Source organism: Dermacentor albipictus, chromosome 3, assembly GCF_038994185.2.
Source record: "Dermacentor albipictus isolate Rhodes 1998 colony chromosome 3, USDA_Dalb.pri_finalv2, whole genome shotgun sequence".
NCBI lineage: Eukaryota > Metazoa > Arthropoda > Arachnida > Ixodida > Ixodidae > Dermacentor > Dermacentor albipictus.
This window is the reverse complement of record NC_091823.1, coordinates 69,312,973-69,331,893: the sequence shown is the minus strand read 5'-3', so window position 1 is coordinate 69,331,893 and position 18,921 is coordinate 69,312,973. Positions and strand designations below refer to the sequence as shown.

General features: G+C 41.7%; 1 protein-coding gene and 1 long non-coding RNA gene across 9 annotated transcripts in view; one reads left to right on the top strand and one right to left on the bottom strand.

Moving 5' to 3' along the window:
• LOC139057410 (uncharacterized) overlaps positions 1-3,760 on the top strand; it is a 166,244-nt gene extending 162,484 nt beyond the window's left edge. The window contains exon 3 of the long non-coding RNA XR_011512760.1: positions 3,687-3,760. This is a non-coding gene — a long non-coding RNA (uncharacterized lncRNA). The remainder of the gene's footprint in view (positions 1-3,686) is intronic.
• Positions 1-18,921, bottom strand: part of LOC135918999 (transcriptional regulator ATRX homolog) — a 145,771-nt gene that overhangs the window by 108,446 nt on the left and 18,404 nt on the right. For all 8 annotated transcript variants that reach the window (XM_065452736.2, XM_065452737.2, XM_065452733.2 and 5 more), the window contains 7 exons: positions 17,126-17,254; positions 16,914-17,058; positions 14,185-14,300; positions 13,492-13,638; positions 12,594-12,774; positions 6,524-6,661; positions 2,423-2,598 (listed from right to left, as the gene is read on the bottom strand). In XM_065452736.2, coding sequence (XP_065308808.1) covers positions 2,423-2,598; positions 6,524-6,661; positions 12,594-12,774; positions 13,492-13,638; positions 14,185-14,300; positions 16,914-17,058; positions 17,126-17,254 — 1,032 coding nt within the window. The remainder of the gene's footprint in view (positions 1-2,422; positions 2,599-6,523; positions 6,662-12,593; positions 12,775-13,491; positions 13,639-14,184; positions 14,301-16,913; positions 17,059-17,125; positions 17,255-18,921) is intronic.

Below are 18,921 nucleotides of genomic sequence, written 5' to 3'. Positions count from 1 at the left end.
TATGGGATAGGGTCTATCCCATACATTGAAGTCCCAATGATTACAGCTCCTATAATTCTAACTAATAGGTAACTAAGAGATTTTTGGTCCCAACGCAGCGGCAGACACTTAGATGACGATAAACTCTCGGTATTCGAACACGTAAAAGTGCGAGATGATTACTTCAAGCTAAATTCCCTTTCCCTTCCCACCACTCATCACGTTTTATGACTGAACACAAACTAAAATTCTGGTGACACGGTACGACGCACACAGATTCTGCTTCTCTCTTCTTATTTTTCTTTTTCTTTTGTGCCAATTCTCAGACTCTTCAGTGCAGCTCTGGCATATGCTACAGGAATTTCTTCATACTGCTTATCAGCAGAGGGCCACGTATCGCAGGTATCATAGCCAACCTGTGCCTCTGTTCATGTTTAACTAGATGGCTACTTCGCACACCGCAGGCATATTTCTGATAATTCAAACTATAATGTGTCGCAAAATGCTTTGTAAGCCAATGTGCTATTGATAATTAGTAATAATTATGTGAATTTACAAACATGCTGTTCTGCTTTTCGGCATTCACGCAGTGAATGGCTGAGTGCACTTGCCATAGTAGTGAACCCCCTTATCGGCATCGCTGATACTTGTGTTTGTAACCACAGCAAAAATGGTCATTTGCGGTATATTATTAACACAATCAGAGTCCCAGTGTGAGTACTTTCATGCATATCACTCTTGTTCAGTGCAAACGTATGCACATGCACTTTGCCTCTTTTCCATTTTCGTTTCCACCTTAAACATCTTATTTTAATGGCTTAGTGTCATAGACAATGCGGCCATCACATGGCCAAAAAACCTGCGGCGAGGCCTCTACTAGTACAGCACAAAACAAAACAAAAGCAGTAGCAACATGGGCACTTTAAATGACCTAAAACAGAATGTCCTTAGATTCAAATATATGGCACGTGTGTGCTGCTATATGATGTTCCTTGCAGGCAACACGAAGCCCGTTGGAAGATTTCACATTTGCATTATCCGTTTCAGTCATGAATTAAGATCAACTGTCGATAAGTGTATGAAATTTCCATAATTTTATTCCAAGGTGCTGGAGACATCATTGAAAGCAAGTCAGAGTGGCAGAATGACTCCTTGTGCATTTTACGATGAGTCGTCGTATACACAGACTACTAATTATCTAAATATCTAATTATTGTAGTAAGACAGGCTAAATTTTTTCACAAAAATAATTGAATGACCTGCTTCAATTATATGCACAAGGAAATTATTGGTTGCCGGCTTTACTAGAAAGGAAAAAAGAATATTTTTGCAATTGCTACTTATTAAGCACCCCACGTCGAGCGTCACAACGAACACAGTAGTGCCTCCACCAAAGCGGTTGACTATGGCAATACTTTTCACTCAGAAGTAAAATGAAAATACTTCAGGTATGCCAAATGCTCACTTTACCCTAAGCTTGACATTCGTGCTCCATCCATTGCCACCACTGCCCAGAAATGAAGAAAATAAGTTGTGTACACTAAATGTGTATGCCGTGACTTAAGATGATAATTATACCATGTGTACTCGTGCCATTGTGAGCAAAATAATCGCACACAAATCAAATAAACACGCTAAATTATTTGAGTTAGAAAGGACAGTTGTCATGTGAAACGTAGTTTAAAAGAACCAAAATGCCTCATCTCACGATGACCTGGGTGGCCAAGCCACAGCTTATTTGATGTACTGTCCCCACTGGCAGAGAGGATCATTCACATGCATTCGCGTTTCATGGGGTAAATATGAAGATATGCAATTCATAAGTCTTCGACAAAACATGAATACGGGAACACTAGTATAATTGCGCATTATTGCACATGAATGCAATGGAACATGGGTTGGAATGACACGACATTTGACGACTGCGGTGACTTTTGATGTACTTCAGATTAGGTTAACAATACCTACTCCATTAACCTATCTGCCGCTTCCTTTAAAAGCTGTCCTGAACACAAACACATAGCAGTTGCTCTTGGTGTTTAGGAGCACCTCAAGCACAATTCAAGGCATTTTTAGTTTTAGTGCAGCTTGGAGCAGCAGGTTACAAATATAGCACTTCGACATAATTGGAGCAGCTGTATCACCCCTGCTTTCCATCACTAACATGCACTGCTTTCAGTCTATGATTTGCAAGGTGGGTTGTACACATAGGTAGACAAAGACACAAGGTATATGCCAAGAAATATGGACACTTCCAACAGTGCACCAAGCAGCACAAACCAGAGGACAAGGAAGACAGATCAGGTCTAGGCAATAAATATTCAAATGACATTGAAAAATCTACATGTCAACATTACAACATCAACACAGTATGTTGTTTCTTATAGAGGTTCTATTATAAATGTCATCCACTTGTAGAAAGCATTAGGTCTACAGCACACACCTGCACGCATCCATCGAGGAGACGATGGAGAACATGAACCCTCTTTTTCATCAGCTTTACATCATGAACAGTGCAGTCTGCACACTGTCCATTGGCAATGGGGTTCACAAATCGGTTAATAAATTCAGTCTTGGTTCCAAGAAGGCCTGGCTTAATAAAGCTCACCATACAGTGATCTGCAATAAAAACAAACATTCTATATCAGCAACACACACCAAGACTTCCATTGCAACTTACACTGCTCATAGGCATTTAATTTTAATATTTAAAGCTTTGTAGACAGTCACAATCAACCGATATTCACAAAAGCTGGATGAGAAAAATGACAATGTACAGTAAAAGCTCCTTAATTCACAGCTCGTTAATTCTAAATTTCGGATAATTTGAAGTAGCCGCCGCAGTCCATCCAGCAATGCATTGAAAGCAATATGTAACACATCCCACTAAGTCACACTGAGATCTGCACCACCACCGATAATTCGAACTCCGCACCATTGTGGAGGCGGAGAGTCGCTGTGCAGGCCATGCAGCTTTGCTCTTTCCATCTGCAGCCCTTTGTTTAGGCCTGACTGGAGAAAGACGCATTTACGCCTGGCAAGGCATGGCCAACGCCTCTGTTGCAGGTCGCTTCTCTCCCGTGAGGCTCCGTATAAAGCTCAAGGGTGATAAAATCGTCGTCGTGCACTGTATGATGTATGCGCGAGCGAAAGCATGCAAGGGTGAGCTGACGAACGCAGCTCAATCCTGCGTGTGCGAGCGAGGAAGGTGGGGCGGATGCGCGCCCTCCCCCGTCACACGCGAGGTACGGGGATGAGGCGTAGGAAGGTCAATGATGGACGTTCTTCTCCAGCGGCTGCTGCTTACGGCGCGGCCATGCGGGCCCTGTATCTTGAAAACGATCTGCGACTTGGCCGAAGTGCACACCCGTATGGGCACAGGCATGGGCCTCATCTTCAAAGTGATCTGCAATGTTTGCACAGTGCGCATAGTGCCGATAGATTCGTATACGATGTGCTTTCTACATTTTGTTCGCGTTGAAGCGAGAACTGTTTGAAGGTCAATTCACTCATTGCTACTGCTGCGATTCCTCACTCCAGTGTGTTTCAGCAAGTTTCCGCAGTCATAGAGCGAGATGTATTCACCGTACTTGTTCATTTAGTTAGTAAGCGAATATATACAAGTTTGTACGGCCGATAAAGCTACTATCCTTACTTTGTATAGCTATCTACTAATTTGCTATCGCAATCGATGCTTCACTTTTCAGGCAAAACTGCAACATTTTTTTTCTCCGCGGCAGTTGGCTTGATGAACGCACGGATGGAGCAAGAGCCATCTCGACGTCGGGCACATTGGACTGCGTTGGCCACGTCCAGTTACGTCGGCTGCGCCAGTGCTGCGAAGTATAGACGTTGTCGAAGCCGACATAGTGTGTGTGCGCGTGCTCACGCCACGTCGGACTATGTACGCGGCTTAACTGAGCGATTTTGTTATCTGACTTCCATTAGTTCAAATTTTGTATAATTCAAATTTTCACAGCACCTCCATGGAATTCGAATTAACGAGCTTTTACTGTATAGAGAGCAAGTTAAGTGAAACTGAGAACCTAGATTCTTTTTTAAGCCACAACCGCATGAAGTATACAGACAATGAAGCCAGGGAAAGCATAGTGGAAATAAATATTTTTAGTTGAAACAGAAATAATAAGGAAATGTAAAATTGAAGTGGACAAAAAGACAACTTGCTAAAGTGGGAGCTGAATCTACACCTTTTGCAAAACATATGCAATGCTCTGTGATCAAGCTACTGTGGCAGCCATCCTCCCGTCAATTTCCTTGGGTATTTGTGCACCAGATCTAGCCCTGGGGGCGTGGCACTAGCCTGTTGGGCCAATCAGGGCTAGTCTGTAGGCTTCATGTGGTTGTAATTAACAATTTATAGAGAAAGGTTTATTATTGAAAGAAGTTCAAAGTTTGACCAGAAGAGCTAAGAACACCTATATATGCTTGGAATAATTAGGTTATTGACATCTTATCACTGTAAAACAAAAAGCAAATTTCATGTTGCATCTAAAACAAAAAGGTGTAATGCCAAAACTGCATGGTGCATTTTTCCCAAGCAAAGACTCGACGCACTGACATTGTACACTGACAAGAACAATGAACATTGCATTAAAATTAACTTGCAAATATTAGTTATAAACCAATGTTTTCCTTTAAGTAATGTTATCCTATTTATTTCAAAATATCAAAATTGTCGATGAGATAGGCAAATTGTCCATGACTCCACGGCCACAGGTAGCAAAGTTCTGCGACATATCAGAGAGCGATACCATCTGGGTGGAATTGCAGAGAAGTGAATTTCATGTCGTGTGACTGCGCTCTCCACCGTCATTGGTGAAACTAGGTGCAGTATCACAATGCGAGACGTTTTCTTCTAGCTCCAAGAACAACCAGTGGTGACACTATTTCCCCGGTGCGCATATCAAAATGATGCTCAAGTTGTGCTTCTGTCCACCACTTGCGTGAAAATCACGACATCCAGTTGCAGATTAACTGCAGCATATGGCTTCAGTGAGTGCTAATCGCAGTGACTTCATAAGGAGAACCAAGGTAAGGTGTGTGGTGCCGTCAGGAGTGAGGCTCTTGCGGCAATGAAGCGCTACTGAAGCTTCATACCTGTACTCACAAAACTCATCTGTGACGTCTTTTGCGACTGACCATTGCTGCAGCGATTGTCTCACATGCTATACGTCTAATTTTGAGGGCCTTTTCCTAGCTTTTGATTTGATTTGATTTGATTTGATTTGATTAAATGATTCCTAGAATAATAAAGCATGTTATAGGAAGTAATTTTTTAAGCAACTTTTTAAACATTGAAGTCGCTATAATGTTGCCAATTGTTCCACCATGTCGCTAAAAAAAGTCGCTGGTCATGAAAGAGAAATATTTGTCACTAAACAGACCAAAAAGTTGCTAACGCTAATGACAAAATTGATAAAATGGCAACAATGCTTGCCACTGACAATTGGGAGGGAAGCCACATGGCCAAGCGTAGCTGAGCCAGTTGCACTCACTACCAAGCTAACAACCACATCTTTTTTCTTTTATACATGCGAACCTCCATCATAGAGTGAGCTTTTTATTGCCAAAGATGAAAGCTTGTTAGCCTGGATAGCATGTGGAATCTGCACAACACTTCAGAGAGTTGCATGATGCACACACATTTTGAAAGCATAATAAATGCAGAGAGACATAGCTGATGCTTGTCACAACCTGTAAAATGGTAATGGCTGGTGTCTGTGTCTCTTGATGACAATGACAAACAGGTTAGAGTTGGAAAAAGAAAAAACAAATAAAATAACAGCAACAAGATCAGGATGCGTCCCTGCATTGCAATACCCCCAAATTCCTCTATACATAAGTGTCAACCTGTGAACATAAAAAATTAGCTCAAATCCCACATACATCAAATAGGACTGTGGGGGGAGATGGGTAGCAGCCATATTTTTTTATTAAAAGTTAGCCTAAAGCACATGCTTTTTCTGGGATATACACACATTTTATTTATGGTTATTTACCTTTATACACAGCATGGCTGCTTTTTTTAGATAAGTGACTTTTCCAGCTACTTTCCTGTTGTCAATTTCGCTTGCTTCAGAAACAATTCTGAACAAACATGCTCGAAGCAAGCCTCTCGCTTCTACAAATATGGCATCTTTCACTTCTGCATCAGGTCAGTACAAAAATTATTACAATTTCTTCCTATCACAAGTTGGGAGAAGTGGCAGCTATGCCCCTATAATAACGAGTTCAGTAAAGACAACGTTCTGTGATCAAACAGGTCGCCACAAGTGCACTATGTAAATCCTGCAGGACCTGGAGAGCTACAGTCTGGGCTGTTTCCTGTATTACCACAATCTTATGCCCACATTCAAACGTGGAGAAATAGGATTGGCATGGTGGGAGAACTAAAACATACCCTATATTAAGCTACACTTTCTTTGAAATAAGCAACCCCACCCAGTATATTTTTATCACAGCACTAGATCTCATATTGCCACAGGTAGATAATATCATGAGTCATTATAGACTCAAAACTTACATTCCTTCAGGTTGTTCTGCAGTGGGGTTCCAGTAAGGACTATTCTCCGGCCAGTCTTCAAGGTACTCATTGCTTTGGACAAGCCAGATCTATCATTCTTCAGCACATGCCCTTCATCACAAATTACAAGCTGTGGCCCTGTGAACATTTTCATGGAAAGAATGTAGGCAAACATCAAGAAATAGACAGCATAATTTTCGCACAGGAAGTACTGTAATGAAAGTAACGGTAATCAGAAGCATGTTGTCAAAACATGACACCTCAGCCGATTCCTGTGAGGTATACTTCACTCTACTGCAAACTGAGCTCATTAGAGCTCACTCTATTGTATTGGCATTACTCAACCATTGCTTGACTCATTCTTGGAACAGAAAAATTTTTGCAGAAACCACCTCAGGATGACTGCCGGCATTAATGTGACTGGCATTGAAGCAATGCAGCAACACACAGTATTGCCACCACCAAAACGCGACATGTATGAGGCATTTACTGCAGCCGGGCTCTGCTCTTGTGTGTCTCCCTCGATGAGCTGCACCATCTAGCAGCACTGCTTTGAAGTCTGTCCATGCCACATGTTTGAATATATATGATGCCAGTTCAATTTCATCCAGCCCTCGACAAACTTAAAGGATTTGTTGTTGTTTTTTTGTCATTGAAGAGTGACACATGCCCAATGGCTCATATCCAGTGACCCAGCTCGGCATCAAAAAGGTTCGCTGACGAGTAGGACATATCCAGCGTCACATACCTAGTGACCCAAATTGGTATGATGACTGGTTTCTAACCCGGTTCCCTCGGCACAGCAGCCTGATGCTCTACCCCGTAGATCAAGAACTACCCAGCGACCCAGGTTGGCATGAGAAAGGTTACACGTGGGGAAAAAAGAAAGACAAACAAGCTGGGTGAAGTTTCCAAACAGTGCTAACTGCATTAAAAAATTAAATATTCAGGCAACATATTTTCACACAGTGGATTACTGTTAAGTGAAACCCCCCTGTGCCGACTCAACTACACTTACTATTACTGCTGGGCAATACATACGTTGGCATATAACTGCTTTAAAACAACTCACAGAACATTGCCCTGTTAAGGTTACCGTGACCGCTGTTTTGCTTCCAAGCTCACACACCAACCTTCCACTCGTCATTGTCATTCCTTAATTAACACTTTGGGCTTCTGAAACAAAACTTTAGCTTAACTTGATGTTTTCTTAAATTTATTATTTAAAAAAAAAAGCAATTCTTAAGGTAGCCTGTGAGCTGGTTCAGAGTTTCACATGTCATATCCCACATAATATCCATTATGACAGTATCTTCGTAGTTTGTCGCCTGCGAGGTCTGCAGGGAAGTGATGATTGGTAATGCAGCGGCAACTCGTAGCAATAAGAAGGTTCCTTTTTACATAAGAGGGTTCCAGGCTGCCATACAGTGCATGGCCCACTCATGAAACACTCCTTGTCCTTTCTTCGCAATTACATTTTCCTTGTACTCACATGTGCAAACTTGTTCAAAAACAAGAGAGAGGGTAGCCTGGCATGCTTTGCACCAAAAGTCCTAAAGTGCCAATTCCTCTGGGTACTGTTTCCATAAGTACAAAGTCAGTTTAGGAATATATAGGTCGGACAGGTTGGCAAGAATAGTGTCTTAGGCTTCAGTCATGTTCTCATGAAACAGGAGGGGGGTGAAGAGAAGGAAGCATCTCTGTGGCAGCTTGCTGAACTAGATAAAGCTCTTGCATGTTATTTTAATAACGAAACTGCAGCTGACACTATTGTGGACAAACGAAGCACCAACAAGCTAAGGCTAACTAGAACCCATTTCTTTGTTTCTGCTTCACCACTTCATGTGATGTAAATATAATTTTGGCTTGCACATTTAGTTTGAGGTTTACTCATCTTTGGCAACTGTATACATGTCAATGTGAAATTGTGCTATTGAGTCATTACATGCAATGTGAAAGGTATTTTATATTTTTTTACGTTTCCATAAGTGTTTAATTTGTGTACAATTGAGAAATATCACAATGGAAAGCATACAAATGGCAGAAGCAGAACACCAAACTATTGAAATTCACAAGTAGCCAAAAACAAATAAATGTCGACACAATGTCCCATCAGAACCAAGCCACATAAATTGCAGAAGGCACTCAAGGAAAAGCCGAGATACAGCTGACACAAACGTTTTTTTAGTTTTACTTTATTCATTATGTTCACATTAGGCCACACACGCACGACAGCAATTTTTTTTTTTTTTTTTTGTATGACCAGTTACTGCGGTTTGTCGCTAAAGCCCATTGACACAGATTGGTGGAGAAACACAAAGCAATTCTGACTGTGGCCCCATCTTCAGATGTGAAGGAAAACAGCACACACACTTCAAACAAATGCCAGTGCATGACTCATTGTCAAACTATTATGTCTATGACACACTTGATGCAGTGGATGAGAGGTGATCTGGATGAGATAATGTGCCCTCTAGTACTTTGCCCATTTACTGCATTTTACCACAGTAGATTTACAACTGTGAGAATTTTGTGGCATGGACATATAAACGCATATATCAAGAGTTGAACAAGTCAATAATATTGACTCCTGTAGAAGGAAGGTCACCAATACACCTAATTAAAAAAAAAAATTAAGGAAGTTGTTGCTGAAGCGCCCTATATAGAAGAAAGCACCCAGTTGTCTGGGAACCTTACAGTTTCCCTTACACAGATCACCACGGTGCATTAGACCTGCATTTTTTTTCCAGTTTTTAGAGTGCCGTAAGGCTGCTGCGAAAGAGGTCTTTGTCGACATGGCATAAAGCTGAAACTTAGATCACCGACTCTCAAATTGAATTTAATTGATTTTTTTTTCTTTTTTCATTGAAATTTGTTTTGTTTTTTTACTATGATTATTCAAACAATTTTTATGGTCTTCTTTGAGCAAGCAATATCGGTCAGCAACTGCACTTGTCTTGCAAGGTCGACTTAAATCCAACAATATATTGGCAGAATCGGACCTTCTTATAACAAAGTCACATCGGACACAAAAATACCTTTGTTAAGTCCTATATTCGTTATAAGCATACACACAGATATCAATGAAAGAAAAAAAAATATCTCAATCAGGCCTATGCAATAAGATCTCAAGCAGGGTGCCTCTGGCAAGCCAGCAAAGGGTCTCCTGGGGACTTTGATGACTTGTCAGCATCTTGTCATGCCAGTATGAGGCACAGGAACAACAATAAATTACTTATATGTGCTCTGCCCCATCATGAATATGCAACTGTGCAAGTGGCGTTATCACGTGGGATTGGCACATTGGCTTGCCAACAACAGTCCAACCAAGCAAAGCCACTTGGCAAAACATGCACACTGCCGGTAGATTTTTTGTGGGTGGAGGGGACCACACTTGAATCCATACTCCGCAACTTCGCCCGTCAGTCTAGCTCATGCATCTGATTACACGCTCACTCGCTGCTAAGGTCTACGAGTGGCAATATAAAAATAGCAGACCACCGACAGACCTTTTGGTGACAGAATTTGGCACAGCTCAGCAGCTTCTTCAGGTGGGACACTTCGGCAGCAATTTTTTTATGTGCCTTTTCGGCAACAATCATTGCAGCACTAGATGCCAACGCGCATCGTGCTGGTGGGTCCCAAGTAGCCCGAGAGGTGCTATGTCATTTTTCTAGTGCGTATTGTTTCCAAATGGCAACAGCAAACCGAAAGAAAATAAAGCTGGTGGGCTACACTAGAAATGCTGCCAGAGCAAAACATGACACTCATTTCACACCGCCTGCAGCAGGGAATGGCAAGGCATTTGGGTTATCACCTATAAAAGTGTACAGTACACCTAGTGCGGAGCACGCGCCTCCATTTCCTCCCGCGTACCCGCGGCGACCCGTTCGCACGTGGCGACGGGTCGTGCCGGCGTAGACAGGGGAGAGAGGCACTACGCGCCCTCCGTTTCTTCGTCGCTCTGATGACGCGCGTACTCCCCTTCTCCTACGCGGCTCACGGGAAAGGGAAACGTATCCGGCGGGCGAGGAGGACTTCCCCTCGCAACAAGGCAAAAAGGCATAAAAGCGCGCGACCGAGGGAGACTCCCTCTCTTGGGACGCCGACGCCTTGGACCGCCTGCACAGCACCTGCCGCATCCCGTGAGTGACCTCGTTTGTCTGACCCACCCAGACAACGAGGCAAGCCTTTTACTACTTTTACTGAGAGGACGTCCCTCTGCGAGTGTTTGATATTGCTAATAGCAATAAACGTTGTTGCCGTTGACACCGCTGGTTGCCTTATTCGTCCGAACCCGGCGTAGCCGCGATTCCCGCGCTACGGGTTGGGAGTACCACGGAGCGACTGCGTGGGGCTAGATCCGGAGCTCGCCTTCAGCCCTAGCCGCACGCAGAGTGGAACCCCCACAACCTCCAACAGACCCACACCACACGCACTGTGAAACAGATAGGTGAAGATGCTTATAGCAAAAAGGCTGGCGGGGATAGAAGTGAATGCGATGTGCAACGACCCGCGAGAAGATTTGCTGGCACCGGAAAAGGAAACAGAGTGCTTTCTGGTATTTTCACATGACACGGGTGAGTGAGTAGGTACTGCAGGGAACCTGCCGTGGCAGATTCCTACTGCTCTCGATCACCACACCTCATGCCTTCCCTTCTTTTGATGGGACCTAGCGGCTAGAAAACATATCACATGATCACAGTTTGGCGTAGTACTAAACATTGGTGCCGAAAGATGGTGTTTTTCAGGAATGTATTAACAGGTAAAAAGAAAGATAACTGTATAGGGCGTAGGGTCTCACTTGTGCTCTTGGGGCAAAGGACCAACAACACAGTGCAAACAATCACAAGGACATTTATTGCAACTTTCATACGCTAATACCTGCTAGCCGAATTGCTATCCACAGAACATGCCGATGGGCGCGCAACAAATCTAGGAACTCACTGCTACTGGAAATTGAGCAAACACGTTCGCCCCACGCTGGACTCCAACACCTGGTTGTTTGTGTGTACGGTCATGCAAATGGTGGTGCGTTCAAACAATCATGTTCGTCCACTCTGGTGTCCTGCTCCTAGGCCTTGCGAGACAGTCTCGCAGAGGCATGGATCGGCATACGAGCATATGGCTCTCGCGTCTCCTGTAATCCAGCTTCTCCCCGTAGCTAAGCGCTGGCAGCAGTCAGTGTGGTTGCAGCATATTGCGAGATGGTGCGAGTGTTGCGCTGCTAACGCCAGCTAACAGCAAGGTTAGACGGGTGTGACAGGAGTGGGCTCTTCCTCTTTAGCTCGGGGTCGGCAAGCAACGCGGACGTACCATGCGTGCACTGATCTATGCTTCTGCGAGACCATCTTGCGAGGCCTAGGAGTAGCACACCGGAATGGACGAACATGATTGTTTGAACGCACCACTGTTCGCATGACTGTACACGCAGACGACCAGGCATTGGTGTCCAGCATGGGGTAAATATATTCAGCGGATATCCAGTCACGGCGTGTCGGACTTCCTAGATTTGTCACATGCCCATCGCTATGTCCTATGTGTTGTAAATCAGCTAGCAGGCATTAGTGTATGAAAGATGCAATAAATGCCCTTGTGGTTTGCACTACTGTTCTGTCGTTCTTTTGTCACAAGAGCATGTGTGAGACCCCCACAAGGGTCATTTCTCAATTGCAAACACTGGCAGCGGAAAATCATATGGAACAGGAACTTATCAACGAGATTCTACTGCATTGAGGTTTAAACATATAGCTAAGTGAAAGGCTGATTTTACTGGCTTCATTATACAGAAGTGTGACTGCATTGAACAGAACAAAGGTATTCTCATGTTGGACAGGGCTTCATTACGAGGTTCAAACTCTATGCAAGAGAATACTTTGTCACAATTCGCAACTTCTGGGGATTGTGCATCTCAGCATTCTTTCACTGCAATTTGTTCTGGTCACGGGTAGAGTCCAGTCATGCGCAGGTTTCGTGCTGCAACTATTGTACGTTGACTGATCGCCAGTATGCATTTTATAGAGTTGACCATGCCTCAAGCACAACTGTTCCCAAGACAGCAGGCACTTGCCTGGGTCAAGAAGGACTCTCCGGTACCGGCTGAGCACTGCCTTTTTCTTGCGCTTGCCACTTCCTTTTACAAGAAGGCAGAACATGCTGTAGCCAATAATGGCCACACCCCCTTCACTGTGCCACCTCTCGAGGGCCTCCAGCCTCAGAATATCTGCTTTCATGGCGGACACTTCGTACACCTGCAGACAGAAGAGCACAATGCTAAGTTTATGCTTTGCACTTCCCAAAATGTGAGAACTGATGAAACACGCAGTCAAGCAACAGCTGCTAAAATGGGGATGCATTAAAAGCACACATTAGATTAGTTGATACCGAGTTGTGTGAGGACAATATTTGTATAAAAAACATGTGTATAAAACCTGCTTTTACTAAAGGTAAGCAAGCAACATTGCTAGTAAGTGGCCAAACTTTTATTGATAAAACATATAGGACACTTTGGTCTTGTATGCAGCTCGTTCAGAAGTATACTAACACTCACACTATGACTTCTTGTACTTTGCAACTTGTTTAGGAATGTAGAACGTTCATTAAAGAGTGAAATAAAGTCAGCACAGCAGCCCTAAGATGGTACTCACCAGCCACAATTTACCTTGAGCTCCACTAGCTCCGGAACATTTCGTGCTAAACTACAAATTTCGTCAGGCAAAATAGTTTTCAAGAGCTGTTCAATCCGTACCTTACAAATGCCATTGTAACAAAACCACAGAGGGTCCAGGGTGAGGGGTCCTTTAATCATGAGGATGAAGGAACAGAAATTTGTTAAAGTGACAGAACCACAATAAAGCACTGCAGTGCAAGCGACATGTACTATGTGCTGCTGTCATCTCCTTTGTGGTGCCTGTTGCATTTCTGTTACAACGAATTTATTCTGACAAAAAGAGCAGGAGAGCACACACCTTCATGTCCAGGCCATTGCCGTGTAACCACTGCTCAAACTCATTAGCCCAATTGAGGACAGTGTTGTAAGGGCATACAACGAGGGCAGTACTAAGCAAGGGACCAGCCTCTTTGTGGGTCATCATGGTGTGCAAGAAGGATATCACCTGCAAAACAAGGTAAATGTTAGACAGAAAGTTAGAACATGGCTATTGCGCTGCTCTAAGTATGAAGTGCTGTTTTCTTGAACTTCTTGTTTTTGTTTTTACACAAGGGGAAATGCAAGGCACTTTTCTAGAGTAACTCACCTAATCAATAATTTTAGCTTCAAGTTTGTCCAGAGGAGTTGAAGCAGGCACTGAACTCCTCAGGACAAATATTCAGCCAAAGCTCAAGAAGTCAGCAATCAAAGAGTTTAAAGAAAGTTGGGAGGAGATAAATAAATTTAGTCACCACAGACTCCTATTTTTATGTTCTTACACCTTTCTTTTAACCATGAGGAAATGCAAAAACACAAAAATTATGTTCCATTGCAATATGCTTTTTGACTATACCATAATTTCCTGAGTTCTGTAACTCTCCCCTGATTTTGGTAATTACTTCATAAAACATGGACAATGAATTATTGTTCCTGAATAATGACTAAAAATGTAGTGCGCCCTGGGACAGCACGCATTCTCATCTCGCATTCCAACAAAGGCCAACCACAGCACCTGAAATGTTTTTCCCAGTCCCATACAATGAGCCAAGATGCAGCCAGATCCTTTTTCTGGGTCGTTCTTCAGCATCTCCAATGACTCAATGACACAGTCATAGAGGAACTTGACACCTGCATTTTAATGCTTTAATTGAGCAGGTCGTTCCACTAGCCCAAAGTGGAAGAAGAGAAAGTTGCAAAGCACGAATAGAACATGCACACACAATAGTAAATGTGTAGCTTGCTCAGCCATGACCACTGGTGCAATTTCAGTACTGTGTACAAGTTGAAAATGACAAAAGGAGAGACAATACAATGAACAAAAAATAAGCACTAACTAGTAATCCTGGAGGAAAGTAATGCATTAGTATCAAACATTACTTTCTGTATTTTAACTATTTAAAGGGGACGCTGGTCTCGAATAATTTTTTTTGTAGTTTTGGAGTTAATGTAACAAAACTTCGTAATCTGGTTGTTTTTCATGCTGATTTTAAAAAATGCAATGACTTTTCCTGTAGTTAATTATTTTTGCAGATAATTAAAATTAGTCAGCTAGTTTGTAGGTACAATAACAGAAAAAACTACTTTTCAGAGCGTTACCATTGGCACATGCCTTGAAACTACAAAGCATAATGCACATAAGTGTAGGAGTACTTTTTTTAATATGTAACTTTTAATTGCCCTATAGTAGTTTTAATTGCATGTTGCAAACATGGCCACTTGATGCTCTAGTTTAAAGTCAAATTAACACATTTTTTGAAGCCTAATTAAGAAATTCACTCCTACTACTGTGTGATCTACAGATTCAGCTACAAGCCACAATAAAAGTTACAGCTCTAGCTACTCTGAAGGCAGAGATATTGTGTTTAGAAGTCTGAAAGTGAAGCAATATCTTAATTCTCAGAAAATGAGAAGAACAAAACATGCTTATTTTTGTAAATGGGAACACAAAATGTGGAAATAGTTGCAATTCCACTATGATTAGTGGGCCCCAGAAACATGGTCTTTCTGGATGCAGTCACTGCGATCGGAAATGTAGCACTTCAGCCGTAAGTCACAGAAGAAAAATTTGTTATGCGTTCATCTGCAAAAATTCAGCTCAGAGGTGTGATATAAATAGTATTAGGGCTAATTTATCAATTCAGGAGGAGTGAAAATTTCCAAGCATCGGTCACTGTATAATAAAAAAATTGCATTTAAAAGAAAATTTATTTTTCTGTGATTTCTTTATTTTTAAGACCCATGTTCCCCCTAAAGTTACTTTCATTCTGACGTCAACTACTGTGGACCAGAAGCCCATGATTGCCACCACTCATTTTCTGCTACCTATACTAATGGCTTTTAACTAGCACCACTCAAAAAGTATGTTCTTCTTAACCTGTAGTAACTGTCAAAAAAAGAATTACATGTCTAAATTTTTTCACAGGGTCAAAAGCTTTCTTCATTGACGGCTCTGTTCTGTGCAGACGGCCAAGCTTCTGCAACATCCTAGTCATTTACTGCTTAACTACGTTATTTTCCTAAGATTACCCGCACTCAACCTTACCGTATTTCTGCCAACATACCTAATCAGAAACAGTTTGCTTTGGAGTACACTTACATATTGCATGAACTGAATGAATGAAGGAATATTTTATTCAGTTGAAATATTTTACAACATACTCGAGCATTTCTTCTTAGTATTTAGCATGACTGCTAGCCATGGGCTTGGGCAATTGGTATGCAAGTGTACTAACTCAAGCATACATTTTGCAGTAAAAGATCTAGATTGAATTTTTTTAATGTCAACAGTAATTTTTACATATACATACATAACTTATAAATTGAAGGCACAAAGTAAGCATAACATATACAACAGTGCAATACTATCAGAGTAATAGAAACAATTACGCACAAATAGAGTTCTTGTGGTACAAAAAGCACAATGCATGCAGTATATCATTAACAAAAAATTCCTATAATTCAGCTGATTTTTTTTTTCTTAGAGCACATGAAAAATTCTCATTTTCATTTATTGCAAGTGGGATACCATTCCATATATTAGTTCCTATATATTAAACTGCACATTTTCCATAAAGGTTGTGTATCAATGGAATGTTTAAACTATTTTTAGCATGGTGACAACTGTTTCTATAAGGCATTAGGAAGATGCTGGAAGAGCAGGGGTTATTATTCAACAAGATAGTGTGTATTAAGGCAAATAGTTTTATAATCTCATGCAATCTGAAATGGCCTTAGTTCATGTGATCTAAACAGTGGCTTAGTATGGGCTACAGAATTTGAAACTATCATGATGAGAACTGGACTTTTTTGCAGAGTAACCAGGGGTTGGAGATAAGATGGATGTGTATAGCCCCATGAATATGGGAAATATGTTATATGACTATGAAACATATACTGAAATTCACTACTGCAAAGCACTACATAGCTCTTCCTGCCGGTTTTATCCAGTTTTATTTCATGGGATGTCACGTGTAAGGCCTGCTCTCTTCTCTATGCACTGAATGCTTACACACTAGCAATGCAAGGCACAGCAAGGTACTACTGTGACAAACTCAAAATTGAGTTTGCTTTGCCTGTTCTTTCTGTTACACTGACAATGTCCATCATTGTATCATGCTCTCATCAGATCATCACCTCGTCTACAATATTACCCTCGCCATAAGTTGAATAGAAAAATAATTTGTCCACAACTGTCACTATAAAGCACTGCTACTATAAATGGAAGTATGCAAGACACGCCACCTTTGACCTGATGGGGCTTCATGAACTTGACAAGCTTTTCGTTGACCTGCACAAGGGGCTCCTTCGTCTGCAGGTCCACTTCAAGCACCAGTTCTTTCACTGTCACGTCGGCATCACTGGGTTCAGTTCCTAAGACTTCGTAGTACTGCAGAAAAAAAAGCAATAGCAGTAATGGTCAATCAAAGAACAGCATAGTACCAAGCACACCATACCAGCTTTCGCCTTTCAGCAATGCGTTGTTTTCTTTCCTCTTCAGCCTGCGCAGCTGCCTTAGTCTGTTCAGCAAGCTCTTCGTCAGAGATGAGTTTGCGAATGTTCCTGCGACCTTTGCCATCAGGGTCCTGGTCATGTAAGCAAAAAAAAAAAGAGAGAGGACAGTTTTACGTGAGAGGCACAATTATCCAAGAAAGATTAGCAAATTATCCATGAAAATACACAAAATTAGGTACATGTGCAATGCAAGGAAAATGTTCAATTATTCCAACATTTTTTTGGAGTGCAGGTATGGCTTGCCTCCTGAGCACAACAATCTGCTCAGCATCACGATTTATGGCCCTGTTCGTTGCAGTGACTGTGCCTGCAAGTCACAACTGATGCTCAGCTTGGACAGTCATTTATCATAGTGAAATGCCACAGAGAAACTCCTCTGGTCATGAAGACATCCTCAGTTAAGACGAGTTGGGCCTTTTGCTTAGTAACTATTGTCCCATGGTGGGATGTATAAATTGTCAATGTCACTGAACCCTGTCACCTTCCATAACTATGCTGTGTTGTCTCCCTGTCCATCAAAAAGCTGTTTGTTCATAAAGACTCGTTGCTTCATCTGTCCGAGAACATAGCCACACACACTTTCTGTCATGTGGGCATTCTTTCTCACTAGAAAAATGAGTGGAAGGTAATACAGTTACAGATAATCTTGAACAGGAAAATCCCTAACCAGAAGATGTTTTTGTGTCGTATCACTGCCAAACGTACACACAGGATGGAAAGCAGAGGCGATGCGCCCCAAGAATTGCCCATCGCTGAAGTGAAACATCCCATTTGATGTTACACCACATGAAAGCATCATTAAGAGTGTTAAATTGGATGTACAGCCTCTTCTTGTAATGTAGTATTTCCAGATCAGGAGGATAAGTCTGTAATTAGTGACGGTTACAAACACAAAAGCAGTAATATAGCCTGGTGAGTGTCAATAAATGTTACTGTAATAAAGATTCATATCTCATTCTCTAATAGCAAGATCATGTTGGTGACAATGCAATATGGAAGCAATTACTTCAAAGTGCAAGATAGCAATTTCAGCATCATTATTAAACTAGCATTAAGAGGAAAATGTTTCCAGCTGTGTTTGTAATTTAGTAAAATGACCTTTCCATAGTGCCCAAAAACATCTCTTACCATGAAAAGGTGCTTGGTATGCCAGAAAAGGCACACAAAATAAACTGGTGGCAACGCCACCTTGAAATTCCCGCACCAGCTCACCATGACATCATGAATTTTGATGCCATCTGTTCACGTTTTATTAAATTTTTATCGGTAACAATGGACTACATTGCATTCTAAAAGAGCCAACAACTGAACTTGGAAAGTTTTAAGAACCTTTAGTGAACCACTATGGTAGAAATGAGAAAAAAAAAAATACTTTGCAATCAGTGACATTATACTGACGTACCGGCTCTGCGGTTTCAGCATGAAATTAAAGAATAAAACTTTGACCGTCATTTTCTGATCTAACATTCAACCTATTACCCTGAAATTGTTGAAAATAGAATTCTTTGTCAATTCAAACTTATTCAATGCTTACATGTAATGTCCCTTTAAGGTTAAAAAAATGCTATGTATTATATACTTCGCCTAAGTGCTTCAAAAACATTGAATTCAACATCTCTGCACCAGGTTTTAGAATAATTTAAATGCATAATTAAAGAATAAACATGCTGAAAAATAAAAAGGGTTATACTCCAAGTTCCACCGGACATACCCACTGATAGCTTGCAATAACAACCAA